This window comes from Lissotriton helveticus, chromosome 4_1 (genome assembly GCF_964261635.1).
Source record: "Lissotriton helveticus chromosome 4_1, aLisHel1.1, whole genome shotgun sequence".
Lineage (NCBI taxonomy): Eukaryota > Metazoa > Chordata > Amphibia > Caudata > Salamandridae > Lissotriton > Lissotriton helveticus.
The window spans coordinates 252,182,720-252,200,225 of NC_136063.1; the positions used below are offsets into that span (position 1 = coordinate 252,182,720).

General features: G+C 48.1%; 1 protein-coding gene across 1 annotated transcript in view; it reads right to left on the reverse strand.

Moving 5' to 3' along the window:
- The window catches only part of TG (thyroglobulin), an 825,201-nt gene that overhangs the window by 272,893 nt on the left and 534,802 nt on the right, over positions 1–17,506 (reverse strand). Inside the window, exons 39-40 of the mRNA XM_078686739.1 lie at positions 16,306–16,396; positions 4,828–4,987 (exon numbers count right to left, since the gene is read on the reverse strand). Of these exons, the coding sequence (XP_078542865.1) occupies positions 4,828–4,987; positions 16,306–16,396 (251 nt within the window). The remainder of the gene's footprint in view (positions 1–4,827; positions 4,988–16,305; positions 16,397–17,506) is intronic.

A 17,506-nucleotide genomic window follows, 5' to 3' on the forward strand; every position in this document is an offset into this window, starting at 1 on the left:
GGGGCGGAGTTAGCACGCACGCCGCTGGTGATGGCGGCAGCAGGCAAGGACCTGAGAAAGCGCGAGCAGCTTTTGAATCAGCTGAGCGCTAAGGTAAGAGCGAGCGCTAAGTTGTGCTTCGTATCCACACTTCTCAGCAGGATTGCAAAACGTTCAATCAGAGAACACCAGTACTTCCAGCAGCAAACAGGTACTCTGGGACAGTGAGCACCTGCACTGCTATATTGCCATTTCGAGTATTGTTCAAGAATGGTAGTTGATTAGGCCAGAATCTGGTTGGGGCATGTCTGCCAACATTTCCAGTATAAAGGCCAACCTGATAGTAGATGCCGTAGACCTAAACCTGGAAGGAGTATGGACCAGTCCATCTTGGTCATCATACACCATCCAGGCGTTAGGGTTCACCAGTATTGGGCTAAGGTTGACCTTGTTCAACTTATATAATGTAGGGACTACAAAAGGAAATAATCCTACATTACAGGAATTAGACTATAGACTCCATCAGGAGCTAGCCCACAGAAAAGGGGCCTTAGAAACCACTATATTAGTAATGGGTGATTTTAATTGTCATTTGTGTCCAACCCTGTTCCCCTTGAACGCAGATTGGTCCCGATGTCCCATTGAGAGGGGCCCACATTTTGAACATTCTCCAGAGGGAACAGCCCTTAGTAATCTCCTAAAGACCCATGACCTGGAACATACTATCGATCTGGTTTGCCTGGAGGAAGATGGGTCCCTTATTCCAACTTTCAAAGGGAGAGGATTCTTCTCTTATATAGATTATATTATGGCGTCCAGGCAGGCAAAAATTTGGATTGGCTCAGTGGGGATCGACTGGAGCGCATTTAGCAACCATAATCCTCTAACCTTAAAACTTATACAGCAGGGCCGACCCAAGATATGCTCACAGGTGGATAGTGAGGTGAGGGTAACTGATCAGGGAAGGCGGCTCAGATAGTCGAAAACTGATGATGAGGCATTCTATAAAGAATTAATGGTAAAGGAGAAAGTACAGATTGATGAATGCCTATATCCCATGAGAGAGCGGAGCAACTTGGTCAGGGCGTTTAGGTCAGTGACTAAACTGGTAGATGGCCTATTGAAGACAAAAGCACCCGTGAGAAAAAGTATGCAGCCGAGATGGTTCGATAGTAAGTGCTCGCGAGCCCTGAGAGACCTAAAATTTAGTTTAAAATCTAACCCCAGGGATAATTTAGGAATAGTTCAGTGTAGACGGACATATAAACATGCACTGAAACAAAGAAAGATCACTCTTCAAACTGAAGCATGGGCAGATCTAAGGGAGGCTGGAGAAAGAAGGGACATGACATAATTCTGGAGGATTATCAATAATCCATGTTTTCAGGATAGTAATACCCCTGGGACTGGGACAAATATCTTACCAGAACAGTGGGTATCACATTTTGAGGGATTGTACAATCATAACCAGGATATAGAGCTGAAGAGGGGGTGGGTTGAACTACAGGGCCCAGTTATTGAGTTTTCTCTAGCAGAAATAACAGAGGGGATTCAGGGCCTTACCCATAATAAAGCCCCAGGCCCTGATGGCTCATCACCCGACCTCTACCTGAGTAACATAGATTTGTGGGCCCCTATTCTCACAAGAGTCTTAAATGCGGCCGTCAAGTATGGTCTACCTCGCTCATGGTCTACTGCAATTATTGTTCCCATCTTCAATAAGGGCAATAGGGACAATCCCCAATGCTATAGACCAATTTTCCTGATTGATGTCTCAGTCAAAATCTTGGGTCGGGTAATCTTGCAGCGGCTCATGGAATGGACAGAAGACCACCACATAATTATGGATATCCAGTATGGCTTTAGGATAGGGAGGTCCACAAGTGACCAATGCCTCAATCTCTATTTGCTGGTTGCAAAATACACTAAAGCCAGCAATGAAGCTATGTATTCGGGGTTCATGGACCTAGCAGCTGCTTTCGACCATGTTAACAGGAAAAAGCTATGGGTCTTGATGAGGCATATGGGAATTGACCCAGGTCTGATCAACATCCTTAGAGAGTTGCATCGGGACACCACAGCCAAAGTCGGCTATAATACGGAGGGGGGGAACACAGAACCATTCCCTTGTACTAGCGGAGTGAGACAGGGCTGCATTCTTGCCCCTTTCTTGTTCTCGCTTTTCATTAACAACCTAGAGCAGGCCTTGATCGCTTTAAATATAGATTGCCCAAGAGTAGAAACGCATCATATACCGGTGCTTTTATACGCGGATGCCGCGGTCCTGCTTGCCCGCACTCCAAGGGGCTTGCAATGCCTAATCGATGGTTTTGTTAAATTTATGGACACCTTGGACCTGTCGGTGAACCTGAGCAAGTCCTTCGTGATGTTGGCTGGAACTAAACCTTGTAGGAAGTTCTCATATAAAATAGGGAATCACATACTAGAAAAGGTGCAGTCTTTCTCTTACCTGGGGTTGCTATTTGATGGAGTACTGAAATTTAGATTCTTAGTGGAGGAGCGCTGCACAAAACTAATATCCTCAAATGGCGCTATAGCAAATTTTGGCCGAAGGTTGGGTCGCTGGTCCCTGGAACAGGTCATGATCCTTTATAGCTCTATAGGCTGCTCGAAAGTTACGTACGGATCAGAAGTAAGGGGTTACGTTAATGTTGAGCAATTGCAACTGGAGGAAAATAAATATATGCAAAGGATCTTAAAAGTCCCCCAGAGTACCCCAGCTGTAATTGTGCATAGTGAACTGGGGAGACCTTTCATTGAGGACCAGGTCAAGCTAAGACCCATTATGGCATGGCTAAAAATCTGGGTAAACCCTGAAGCAGACTTAAGCAGACACATTTTGAGAGACTGTCTGCACAGGGACAAAGGGTTACAAATTCCATGGCTCAAGTATATCAAGGTCACTTTGGAGGGTATAGATCGGAAGGATCTCTTCATTAACCTCAGTACAATTTCACACCCTGACAAATTGAAAATCAAAAGATTGTTGTCTGATCAGTTTTCCACACGTAGAACAGAAAGGGAAATGACCAAACACTCAGTAGGTGTCCACAGTCTTAGAAAGAATAACGAGAGCATGGAGCCATACCTGTATTTGATGCATAACGCACAGGATAGGTTTTTAATGACTCGATTTAGACTCAATTTATTATCACATATACTGGCTGATCCGTCAGGTTTTACATTGACAATTGAGCAGAAGGGTGCCTGCGGCTGCGACAATCGGTCTCCGCAGGACACCCTTCATTTTGTACTTTGTGCCCCTTTTATAAGTATCCTAGGCGTAAATTTCTGGTGGACATTTTAAAACAGGAGAAGTTTTGTCATGCCAAAACCGCCTTACTTTTTCTGCAAAGAGCAAACGATCCATGGACACTTTGTTGTATTATGAATTTCATCAAGGTTGCTGTGAGGTTAAGAAATACAAGAGGAGAGGGCTAACCACTGGACCACTAAAGAACATACTTTTTATCTAGATTTTATATGTAACTCAAGATGCTGTTCAGATGCAATTTAATTCTATTTTAAACTTTGTATATATATGTACTTTTATGATGTTTTTTAATCATCGAATAAAGAATTGCTGAACTGAACTGAAAGACAAAGTATCCACACTTCTCAGCAGGATTGCAAAACGTTCAATCAGAGAACACCAGCACTTCCAGCAGCAAACAGGTACTCTGGGACAGTGAGCACCTGCACTGCTATATTGCCATTTCGAGTATTGTTCAATAATGGTAGTTGATTGGGCCAGAATCTGGTTGGGGCATGTCTGCCAACATTTCCAGTATAAAGGCCAACCTGATGGTAGATGCTGTAAAATATAGATAGAACCAGTGAGTCTCTTGCAAAGAGTCCTCCTCTTCTGATGTGGTGCAGGAAGGGTTGAGCACTAATGTTATTCAGAGGTCAACAGGTGTTGCAATTGCTTCCCTCTACTCCTGTTTGTAACCCTCGTTGACTCCTTTGTGATTGCTGAGATTAATCACATTTTTAGAAGTCTAGCTACATAAAGATCATTATAGGCTGCCATGGTCACAAAAGGACATTGACAAGAAAATAGAAAACCACTCATGGTAACACAGCTTCTCATCTGTGAAAATGCTGGTGAATAGGCCTTAAGACCATGGGCGAGTGAACAGTACCCACTAGGGCATGCCTACGGCCGGACCCATACCCGACAATGAGAGTGGTGGTCACTTGAACCTCACTTTTGGAAGCAGTCCCACATGCTGGAGATAGAAATAAGAGATTGGTGTTGTTTGCATCGACACGGGGCAGGAAGCAGGAGGAGCCATCCTGCACACCTCCTATGAGAGGAAGATGGCATGCCTTCAAAGCTGAGGATGCCCCTGCTTAAGCTAGCTGACATGTTTTCGTTAAACCAGAGAATAGCCAAGACGGAGTGAACACTCACCCTCAGAGCATGAATGACCACATATGGGCTGGGGCTGCATCGAAAGTAGATTCTATGTACCATCGCCTCCAAACATAATTTTTATAGCGTCTATACACCATACGTTAACATCAAGGATAAAGTGTAGAAATTTCACGAAGAAGACAAAAGTAGTGGGAGATAGAGACAATTGGCAAAACACTCGAACCAGATAGTAAGATGACTTAAGATAATATTGATAACAAAGATGTGGGGAACAAGTAAATACCTAATGGATTTTTGTAGGAAGAGGGCACACAAGTATAACATTTTGCAGAAATTAGGGAAGACTGTGAGGGAAAAGTTAATATTTTTTTATTAAAACCTGCAGATTCATCTCTCCCTGTTGCCTTACAAATGGGACATTTGCAGAATTAATAGGTGAGACTTACCTGTGGTAAGAAAACCGAAGATTCCAACCCTGTAGCTTGCAGTGACGACAATAATATCTCCCACAGCCGCTAGGTATGATCCATCCACCATTGCTTGCACTTTGCCGCTATAGTCACTAGGACTGTTGTGGAAGAAGACCAGAACTGGTGCATTTCTGACCTGCAAGTAGCAAATGCAAATTACTTCATAATAAAAAGATAATGCTATGAAAATGTTGTATTTTAATCCCAGTGATCAATTCTTGAGGGACACCTACAAGAACACAGATGAGGCTATTCATTGGCCAGATTGGGCAAAAATGTTTAAGACCCTTAGTAGTGTGGAGAAGAATTCCAGTGTGGAATTTTCTTGCACACAATTATATTTTGGAAGTTGTTTCCGCTCCCAGATTTTTCAGGTGCAGGATTTTCCCAGTTGAAACTTTAGGCGTGCACAATCACTTTCAGAAATGGCTGAAAGGCAGTCCGATCAGTTTCTTGTCCACCACCCAACCCTCAGCCAAGGTATTTTCCGCTGCTAGGCGGCATCTTCCCCATTCCTTCTACCCATCTTTCCCAACACCCTCCCATCCTCACCCCTCCTCCCACAAAGGGGAACTCACAGAGCAGATGGTAAATGTCTGCATTAAACCCCACTGAATTTTTTATTTCACGAGGAATGCCATCTGGAAAAACAATTGCCCATAGATAGCCCCCTTTCTCTGGGGTGCAACTCATAAGTGAAGGAATCCCAAGTGGAGATGCTGGCTGTTATTGGCAACTCCAGGCGTCCAGAATGTCCTCAAGGATTTCAGATAACTCATTAATGTTGCGTGGAGTCAAATTAAAATTATATCCCAATTTATTTTTCAGGCCAATGTGAATTTGCATTAGTACATTTAGACAATAATGAAGGTAAGCTGTTCATTTCAGTGCACCCGTTCCTGCTTTCTATTTTTTTTTATCATTGCTGCGTAGCACCCGCGAAAAGTCAGTTTTTAAACAAACCAGTACTTATTAGTCCAGTGTGTAGAGAGCCACCCGGCCTCTAAACAACATTGTATCCGATACACACACACGCATGCCTTCACCCTCGGGACGGGCACGCCCCGAGGTATATAATAAAAGCGTGGAAGACCGCTCGGGGTCTTTCCGGCATACCCTCCAGCTAGTGTGTGTGTCCAGTCATTGCATTACTTATACCACGTGCGAGGCCCTGACCTCGCGCACTACACTGGCGACGAGGCCGGTTCCGCCCCCGCGCGTGCCTGGCTGCCTGCTGGAGCTGCTCGCTCCTTACCTGCTGCCGACTACCTGCTGCGGCTGCCTGGTGTCATCTCTGGCCGCGGAGCTCGTCCGCCGGCCTGCTGCCTTCGCTCGACGTCGGCTCCCGCCCGCGCGCCTCCTGTGACGGAGCGTGTTCAGCCGGCGGGAGCTGCCTGGTGAGTGCACAGCCCCGCGGCCCTGTCTGGCCCCCTGCGCTATGAGCTCTGCTGCCTGGGGGCTCGCCCCCCCCCCGATCTGCACGTAGCGCGAGCGCGCTTCACGAGGCATGCTGCCCCGGCGGGGGAGGGGCGAAGTGGGGAGACGCTGCACATCAGCCCCGAGGCCCGACCACGCGGAGCCTCCAACGCCTACCCTGCCCTCCGCCCTCACACGCTGCATTCTACGCTACGGGGACAGCCTGCTCAGGGCCTGCAAACAAGCACTGGCTAAGCCAACTGCTGCCCTACCTTGGAAATAAGTTCAAGGCGGTTGAACAACCACAGTCCACGCCCACATCACCAGAGGACGTCAGTGAGTGTCCATCTGCCCACACGGTGTGCTGGACGCCCGCGCAGGCACCAACCCTGCCCCATACCGAACAGCGCGGCCTGCGCAAGAGGGGAGTGAACCCAGGGAGGGGTCACCAGCATGAACGACGACGTCACGGGAGGCGCGCCCACAGCGCCTGCCACGAATGCCGCAGTGCCAGGGCCCGCAGGCCCACCTCAACGTCGCGACGCCGACACGCACGTGGTCAGTCATGCCCATACCGGGGTGGCCCCCATTCCACCGTTTAGCGAGACTGCAGACCCCGCAACTGCGGCGCCGCGATGGAAGGCGTGGCTGGGGCGTCTAAACTTGTACTTTAGAGGGACCCGAGAAACCGATGACACCGTGAAGAGATCGCTATTGATCCTCTATGGAGGCCCGGAAATATACGACCTCTTCGAGTCTCTCCCGAACACCGGAGAGGATGATGACTACGACGCGGTGGCCGCGCTGAATACCCACTTTGACCCCCAAGTGAACACCGACTATGAGAAGTTCAAATTTAAGCGGGCGTGGCAGACCGAGACCGAATCCGTGGACATGTACTACGCAAGGCTGCGCCGGCTGGCCAGCAGCTGCCCATTCGCCGACCCGCGTGAAGAAATCAGAGACCAAATCATTGTGGGGTGTAGGTCGAAACTACTCAGAAAGCTCATCCTCAGGCAACCGGGAATCACGTTGGACGCCATTCTTGTCCTCGCTCGCTCCCACGAACTGTCAGACTCAAGAGCGGATGAAATGGAGATGGCGCTCCGGTCCCCCATGGCCCCGCAGGCCGCGCCCAAAATGGCGCCCATCAAGGAGGAAACCGTCGACGCGATACAAAGAAGGCCATCGGGCGGAAGAGCACGACAGTGGCAACCCCGGGATACTCAATGTGCATACTGCGGTGGGGACCACGCAGCGACCGCCGTGTGCAACGCAAAAGGCAAGACCTGCTCGAAGTGTGGCAGGCTCAATCACTTTGCCGCCGTGTGCCAAGGAGGAAGATACAGGCCCAATGCACAGAGATCACGAGGCGGATATGGGCCTCGGTCGATGACTTCAAGGGTAAGACAACTATCACTAGAGCCAGAACACCCACCTCCGGACACGCATGCCCAAGACCGAAGGCCGCATTATGAAGATGAGGAGGATGACGAAGTGTTTGTAATATCGTACGTCAGCCGGATTTCCACCCGGAAGAGGCCACCCCCCATGTGCACGATATCCGTGGAAGGCTCAGAAATCAGAGCACTCATTGACACTGGAGCCTCCGTGAATGTCATGGACTCTGACCAGTATGACCAAATGTCGCCTAGACTCACACTTACCCCGTCGAGCGCCCGAATATACACCTATGGGGGCACAGAACCCCTGCCGCTGCGCGGCGTCATTAGCACCACCATCAGCAATGGAGAGTACACCACAGAGGCCCGGTTCCACATAACCGAAGGAAAGAAAGGAACATTGCTCAGCTGCAACACAGCGGAAGATCTGGGATTGGTTTTCTTCGCCAACCAGGTCCATCAATCACACGCCGACAACATGTTAGAAGAATTCCCTACTCTCTTTAGTGGCCTTGGGAAGCTCAAAGGCAAGAAAGTCAAACTGCACATAGACACCTCCATTCGTCCTGTCGCGCTGCAACACCGAAGAGTACCGTTTAACCTCTGTCCTCAGGTGGAAGAGGAGCTAAAGAGGCTCGAAGACCTCGAAGTCATCGAGAAGGTGTCGGGACCGACTCCATGGGTGTCCCCACTGGTGGTAGCCCCCAAACCCAAACAGCCTGGTGCCATCAGGCTGTGCGTCGACATGAGACTGCCGAACGCTGCCGTGAAAAGGGAGCGTCACATCACGCCTACCATGGATGACATCGTCGCCGACCTCAATGGGGCGAAGTGGTTCTCCAAACTTGACCTCAATGCGGGATATCACCAGTTGGAACTTGAACAAAGCAGCCGATATATCACGACTTTTTCCACTCATGTCGGGCTCCGCCGGTACAAGAGGTTAAGCTTCGGAGTGTCATCATCGCCCGAGGTGTTTCAGAACGCTATTAAGGAAGTTCTATCTGGGCTGAGCGGGGTCATCAACTTGAGCGATGACATTCTCATCTACTCAAACACACTGGAGGAACACCACGCCCATCTCAGGGCCACCCTACAGAGGCTACAAGAGCACGGACTAACCCTCCACCGAGCAAAGTGCTCATTCTATCAAGAAGCCGTGGACTTCTTTGGCTACCGGTTCACGCGCGAGGGGCTCCGAATAGACCCGAAAAAGGCAGAAGCTATCCAGAATGCCAGCACGCCCAGGAACTCTTCCGAAGTAAGAAGCTTCCTCGGGATGGCCACGTACTGTGGCCGATTCATACCCAACTTAGCTGATCTGGCTGAGCCCCTCCGCACACTCACAAGACAGGATCAGGAGTGGGAATGGACATGCGCGGCGAACCAAGCCTTCCAGGAAATCAAGGCGAGCCTTCTGGACAAGGCCACGATGGCCTACTTCCAACCGCGCAGGAAAACCGAACTGGTCGTAGACGCCAGCCCGGTAGGCCTTGGCGCAGTCCTGCTACAGGAATATGGCCGGGACGAGTGGAAGCCCGTGGCGTACGCGAGCAAGGCCCTCACAGACACCGAAATGCGGTACACTCAAATCGAGCGAGAGGCGTTAGCCATCAAGTGGGCCTGCCACCATTTTCACTTATACCTCTGCGGCCAGCCCTTCACCATCGTAACCGACCACAAGCCGCTCTTACCACTGTTCACCGGATCCTCCAGACTCGCTCCCCCGCGAATTGAACGATGGGCAGTCCAGCTACAAGGTTACAACTTCACCCTGGTCTTTCGGCCGGGCGCCCACAATCCAGCAGACTATCTGTCCAGACACCCAGATGTAACCAGGAAAGCAATCCCGCTGGCAGATGGGCAAGTCGTGGAAGAATTTGTCCACATGGTGTCCATGGCTGCTTGCCCAGAGACACTCACCCTGCCGGAGCTAGGGGAGGCCACCGCTGACGATGAGACGCTGACCCGAGTCAAGAAAGCCCTGGAGAACGGAAGCTGGACTCGGTTTCTGGATGGATCCCAAGGACTTCGACCGGAAGTAAGCCACGCCCGACAACAGCTATGGCAGATCCGCCATGAGTTGAGCATCGGAGATGAAGGAATCATACTGCGAGGACATCTCATTGTGGTGCCCGCGAGCCTCCAGCAACACATACTCAAGATAGCCCACGCGGGCCACCAAGGGACGGCCAAAACGAAAGCCCGATTGCGCAACAAAGTATGGTTTCCAGCCATGGATCGCATGGTGGACGAAATGGTGCGGTCCTGTCACGCCTGCACCATTACAGGGTCAGACCCAGCTCTGGCCCCAGTCATCACTGAAGAAGCGGCGACAACACCCTGGACTCAACTGAGCATAGACTTCGGGAGCTTCCCGGATGGTCGACACACGTTGGTTGTAGTTGACTCCTTTTCGAAATTCCCTGTCGTGGAATTGCTCTCCTCCACAGCATTCGGACACGTCAAGAAAGCGCTGGACCATATCTTTGCCACAATGGGACTCCCAGAGGAAGTGAAATCGGACAATGGGCCGCCTTTTCAAGGGAGAGAATTCCAAGCATATCTGGAAGGACTGCGAATAAAACACCGGAGAATCACACCGTTGTGGCTGCAAGCGAATGGCGAAGTGGAGAGACTCATGCGGACTCTCAATAGGGCACTCCGCATCGCTGTCAACGACGGCAAGGACCCAGAGGCGCGTTAGATCAATTCCTGAGTGCATACCGACAGACTCCACATAGTACCACACAATGTGCACCCGCACATGTCCTGTTCAAGAGGGCCCCAAGAGGTAACATCCCCACGTCTTCTACTTGGACCCCGGAAGAGAGAGACAGTGCTGCAATCCAGTCGAGGAGAACAGTCACAAATTAGAAAGCAAGCGAGGGGAGACATGCCAGACATCCTGGATTACAGGAAGGAGATACCGTGGTGGTGCAAGATCGCCACCCAGGATGGAAATTCAGAACCCCGTTTGAACCGGAAAGATGGACCGTTGAGAAGATTCGGGGAACGATGGTGACTGCCCGTCTCGGCCAACAGACTGTCACCCGCAACGTGTCCTGCTTCAAAAGACTAGGGAGGCCGGATGGTGTTCCCAGAGACGCTGATGAAACAGTCGATGCCGACTCAGGCTGTCAGGACGATTTAAGACCCGGGAACCACAATTCAGTGCCCCCCCCCGAACCATGACAGGCCAAGCGAAGACGGGCGTCAACTCATCAGGCCCCGAAGTGAGGAATCTGAGCATACACCTTCCGCCCGGGACGACGAAACAACCCCGGCCGAGGCTGTTGGATCTCCTGTCCGGCACAACCACAGGTATCACCTGCGGCCCAATCCTGGGCCCAGCCAAAGACTCCGAGACTTTGTGTGGACTTCCCCTTAGCTATGTGTAGGAGCAGTCTGTAAGATTAACTAAATTGAAGGAGGGATGTAGAGAGCCACCCGGCCTCTAAACAACATTGTATCCGATACACACACACGCATGCCTTCACCCTCGGGACGGGCACGCCCCGAGGTATATAATAAAAGCGCGGAAGACCGCTCGGGGTCTTTCCGGCATACCCTCCAGCTAGTGTGTGTGTCCAGTCATTGCATTACTTATACCACGTGCGAGGCCCTGACCTCGCGCACTACACAATGAAAGCAGCTCCTATCAATTTTTTCCCCGCACCCTGCCTGTCCTGCCTCGTTTCTTCCTGCAGTTTGCTTAAACACGCTCTTAGATCTGTGCTCCTTCTTTTGTCTGTGTTTATCCTCCATTTTCTAGAGGTGCGTTGGCCTTCTCTCACAAGCACTTGTTTACGTCATGCCCCCTCCCATTTATCCTACTTATTTTCTGCGTTAACTGTGTTGTGATTGACTGAATGAGTCCACTGTGTTTTTTCAAATGTTTACTCAGGGGACAAGACTACAGTGTGTTTGTCCTCTTTCTAAGAAATCTGCTGGCGGCACACATACATTACAGCCCTTGAACTCAGATCGCCGTGACCATCAGCACTGATGTGACGTCATACTGCTCTCTTTACAGATGCTTTGCTGATGTCTAAGGTGATTCTGACAGGTCAAACATTGAAATGTTCCAATGGACATGCCTCCGACAGAGTAGGGTGACCAACCGTCCGTAAATTTCACGGACAGTCCGTAATTTCGGCCGTCTGTCCGTTGTCCTTGAAGTATTCTTTAACGGACGCCATTTGTCCATAATTTTAACCACCCACCTCCCGTCTTGACTCCGATGCTGCTGAGGTCGGGTGTAACAGACTCCGATGCTGCACCAAAGCTCAGATACCCAGCAGCATTGGAGAGTCCAATTGTCCTGAAGTTTTGTCCTGAATTTTGACCTCCTGTCCTGAATTTTTACACTCACCGTCCTGAATTTGCGCAAATGCCAGTTGGTCACCCTATCCTACGACAGAGAGCACCATAGGCCAAGGCAACGGAACAGAGGGGGGTGTTCAATGTCTGGGAGCGCATTTAGGAAGGACAAAGCTGCAGTTTGGAACCGCCTCCATATTTCAATGAAGGGGGGTGAGCCTCTGAAGAAAGTACAGGGATCCTCAGCTGGAGGGCGCAGTAATTAACTGCACCCAAATTCAGGGGGACGCCTGGTGGGGTCCTAGGACACCCATCCCTCTCTCCCACGGAGCGCCCTCGGGGTGAGCAGGGTGCATGTGTCCTATCTTCTATGTGGTACCCAATCAGTGACCTCCTAACAGCTTATTTACCACTGCCCACACGTCTGTAATAGGGTGCAGGCACAATGGTAAAGGGTCCCCTCATCTGCATAGTCCACAGCCCCATCCAAATGAGGGAACTACCCTATTGAGAGCATGCAGATTATGCACCAGGGCAACCAAATAGCTATAGCACATGAGCCGTGCAAGCATCTGTGACCCCTTCTGAAATAGGAAAGTGCCTTAGTGGTGCAGACAACACATGCACGCCTGGACCACTTTTGATAATGCAGCCCTTGTTCTCCATTGTATTTGCTACAGAAAAAAAAGATTTTCAAAAATAAGCCTTGGACAAATTGTTCCTGTGCTTGCAGGTTTTTGGATTTATATACAAAATAAGCAAGCTCGAAGATGTGGTTCTTGATTCCCTAACGGCCTTTATCCAGTCTGGAGGTCCACACTATAGATGTGTGTGTCAAATCATATTACTGCTTGCAAGAATTATCCTCCCCTTTAGCCTGAAGAGTTCTCTATAAAATTACTCTGATATTTGGAGAAACAATACAACATTTTAGGAATTCACAAGGATTCTCTGGAGTGCAGCTGGGATTGTTCGGCTGTGGTAGGTTTAAAACAAGCATTAGCATAGCCAATAGGTCTCGTGTCTGGGACCTTATAAGTGTTTAGCAACGCAACAGTTGATGTTGTTGCACCAGGGATATTGTGCTGCATAACTAAATACTTATAAGGTCCCAAATGTGAGACCTATTGGCCATGCCAATGCTTGTTCCTCTTGGCTTTTATATGGACACTGGATTTGTTTGCACAATTTATTGTAAAGCTAAAGCTGGTGCGTATGACTAGCTCGCACACAAAGTGTAAATAACCTGAGTGTATTTCACACGTTGATTTATTTCGAATTTATTGAAGACTAAGAAAAAAGCTGACGCTCATCTATCAAGCACTGGCGTTGCCAATAGGTCTCGCAGTAGGAAAGTTGGAGCTATTACAATTGCAAATAACAATGCCTTTTATTTTTGTTTTCATTTTAAAAACATAAAGGGCTTTCTCATTTACAAAACCAATAGCTCCAACTTTCCTACTGCGAGACCTATTGTGCACTGCACAGTGTGGGTGAAAGTGGCACTGCGTGTGTGTGAGTGGCTTTGAGTGAGTGGCGTTGCGTGTGTGAGTGGCATTGCGTGTGTGAGTGCCGTTGCATGTGTGAGTGGCGTTGCATGTGTGAGTGGCGTTGCGTGTGTGAGTGGCGTTGTGTGAGTGGCGTTGCGTGTGTGAGTGGCATTGCATGTGTGAGTGGCGTTGCATGTGTGAGTGGCGTTGCATGTGTGAGTGGCGTTGCGTGTGTGAGTGGCGTTGCGTGTGTGAGTGGTGTTGCGTGTGTGAGTGGCGTTGTGTGTGTGAGTGGCGTTGCGTGTGTGAGTGGCGTTGCGTGGATGAGTGGCGTTGCGTGGATGAGTGGCGTTGCGTGGATGAGTGGGGTTGCGTGGATGAGTTGCGTTGCGTGTGTGAGTGGTGTTGTTTGGGTGAGTGGCGTTGCGTGGGTGAGTGTGGTGTTGCGTGGATGATAGCGGGCTTGCGTGGGTGTGAGTGGCGTTGCGTGTCTGTAAGTGTTGCTGTGTGGGTGAAAGTGGCACAGAGCCTTTGATGTGGCCACTTACTGATTAGCATTATTAAAATCTGCATGAAAATGTATTTTATTATTACTATTAATTCTTTGCCAAGCACTCATCACTGATCTGGGCAGCAGTCAAAGTGCATAAATAAAAGGAAGTGAACTCTGATCCTGGGGGATTTTGGTAGATGTTTACGACATACACAATACAACGCACATACCTTAAATGGAAAATATAAATGCAACTTACCTTTATCTGTCGGGAAAAAAAATTGGGTAGGAAAACTATTTTGGTTAATGCAATCACTTTAGGCCCCTGCATGCTACAAGCGGGGACGCATTTTTAGTTTGAAGAATGTGATAAGCTGAAGGAGGAGGGGGTGCGAGGGATGAGGGAACACGGCCTGGGGGAAGCTGGCTGGGGAGGGGGAGGAGAAATGCAAGGAAGTTAGGGGAGGAGAAGCCGAGAAGCCGCAGAGCGCATGCTGGGCGAAGCCCTTTGATGTGCTGTGCGGCAAATGGAGGGACGCTGATGCGCGTTCATGTTTGAACACGTGGTTCACATGAACTGCATGAAAACGCCAGCAAAAAGCTGGTGGTTTCATGAGCATTTTGAGCACTTGAATTCTCGTTCCTCAATGCGCTTGCGTGCATTTAAGGTCACAAGACCTAAAAATAACCACATGACTAGCAGTCTACATATCCACATGCAGAAATGTCTCGGGAAAGTGCGTTTAAACTTAAAACTGTTTTTTAGCTTTTTTCTCCCTGAGAAATATTTTTCTCTGCGGAAAAGAAACTACTGACATTGACGGGAGCAACTTCACAAGCATTTCTGTAGTGGGACGTTGTTGGTGGATACCCACACACTTGGGGACTGTGGGTGTTCACATCTTTGAAATGTGGATACGCATTGGAAAGCCCACAAACTCACCCCAGCAGTAGATTTACTCAATTTGAAATTATACCAAAGTCACAGAGCTTCTCTGTGAGCAAATCCCATGTACCAGGGCACCATTTATGTTTATGTTAATTAGAACTGGGGTCTTCCCATCACAAATAATATTCTGTACGCACCTGAATTTTGCTATGGTGCACAAATACTTTTTTTGAATCATGCTATGAGTCTGTACCATACTGCATCCCAATATTGGTTGTGGTCTGGATTACCTTGAAAGGTATATCGAGCGGTCACAACATTGTGACAAAATATCACGGCAGTAAGTGTACATAGGGAGGTATACTTGTATTATTCGTAACTCCACATCTATCTACCCAGAAAATACATACATCATCAAGGTATGTAGCTGTGGAGTTAGGAATAGAAAGTCTGGACATACTTGAATTTACATATTTTGATCCTCAATATTCTGGTCATGATTTTGTGAGCACTTTATATTCCTTCTGTGATATTGGACTCACCTCGCCAGTGTTGCTTTTTCCTGCACCAGGTGCTAGGAAATTTTGTCCCCTGGACAATTAAACATGATGATCTCACCTTCAAGAATCTGACTGCTTTCCTATTTCTGTCAATTATGGGGGAATAGCCACAGACAAACACCCAGTAGTGGAACAAATGCCTGTGCCTCTTTGCACCGAGACTACAGCAATCCTTTGGTGAGCAGGTCCATGCTATCCCTATTTAAAAAATTCCCCGATGATGATTGTCTCATTTCAAGCCTTATTAGTGACACGGACACAGAGGGTTGTGTGACGGAACCATGTATGCCATTACCACACATGCCGGTTCAACACGGTCTTAACCATGCAAGTCTTACCCACACATATGGCTTTACCACGCATGCCTTTACAACGAAATATGCATTGTTAAGGCATGTAGGTTATGTGACGGAATCACGCATGCCATTACCTTATATGCCGGTTCAACACTGTCTTATCCATGCAAGTCTTAACCATGCATATGCTTTTATCACGCATGCTTTTACAACGAAATATGCCATGAGTGCATACAGGTGAATAGTACATAGGAGGATTCCGTGCCACATCAATATCTAGGACACAGAAGCCCACAACTACCTGATGGTGGACACTCTCTGCTGGAAGATGCAAGGACTCTGTTGAGTGAAGGTCAAACAAACTCTGAACACAGGCGTAGCAGACTCTTTCTCCTCCTCTTATTAGAGTCACACGTTCTTAGAACAGCGTCCACATTTAGAAAAGTGTATTTCGTGCCATAGGGCCATGCTTAAAACATTGATGGAGAGAGACCAAAGGAAGTGATGGTGACATATGAGGCTTCATGAACAACATTACATATATGTTTAGATTCAAACACGGATATTCATAATTCAGAACTTACTGCGGTAGGAGCGTAGATATTCAAGTATAAACAATCTTCACTAACAGATGAATATTGAGCCTTCCCATCACCTGGTTGCCAACACGTGGCTCTGAAAAAGAAGCAGAAGTGCATATGTATATTAGAAAACAGGTTGAAGAACCAATGGTTGCTTTAAGTGGAATTGTTGTCACTGTATACAATACAGTTTTTACTCATACAAGCGTTTAGGGGATTATTTAGCAGATTTAATTAATGCTCATATGTTTCAACGCCCAATCCATGAAGATGCTTTCCAGTCACCTGATTTAACCAGTCGAGCAATACTGAAAGAATTACATTGGCTGTCACTAAATGTAGTAGGTGGCTAGTTGTGGCTGTTACCTGGCAATGTCGAATGACATTCTATCCTTGAATTTTCAATAATAATTGTTAAACAATTTTATATATACATATAGACCGTCCTATTTTTTTATCCTGTGATGCACTGCGGGTGTGCTAAATTAATAAATCTTTAAACTCTTACCTCTGGAGTGGTGCTGTGTACTATATATACACACACCTTTATTGAAAAGAAATGTCGTGTAAAGTCATGTTCTGTGATGTCACCAGGGTTTAATGATACTTCATGTCACTCCACTACTTTCATTGGTTTGTTCAAAGTATGGTACTTGGCAGCATGTCTCTCCATGTCATAGAAAGGGCAGATTCAGAGTCATAGAAACATTGGAAGGTGTTGCATGCAAGGGCCACCAGAGTGAGGCCGTCTTGCCTACGTCCCAGTCACCTCATAACACAGAAACTATGTAGGCCCTAAATCCGGTCTTGCTTTTTTAGTAGAATGCTCTCCTATTATTAGGTCCAGGAGCTTTCTAAATATAACGAGGGAGAGATTTACAGAAATTTTCTAGTAGAAAGTGACGCAAACTGGTGTAAAATGTTTATTTGGGAATTCATTTCCAGAGCAAAACTTGCACTGGAAAGATGGCTGAGAGTGATATAAATAAGTGCTTTGCGCTGCCGTGAATTACTTTGCATCAAGGTGGTGTTCCATGTGCGTTCCCATGCAACTACCCATGGTTTTTAAGCAATGTCCTGTCTTCTAACAACGGCAGACAAGGCTTTGTGCCAGTAAATATCTCTTTGAGACTGATATTAAAAAAGAGACATATTTTATTTTTCCAAAGCTTTCAGACTTTGGATGTGCGCAACTCTGTACAGC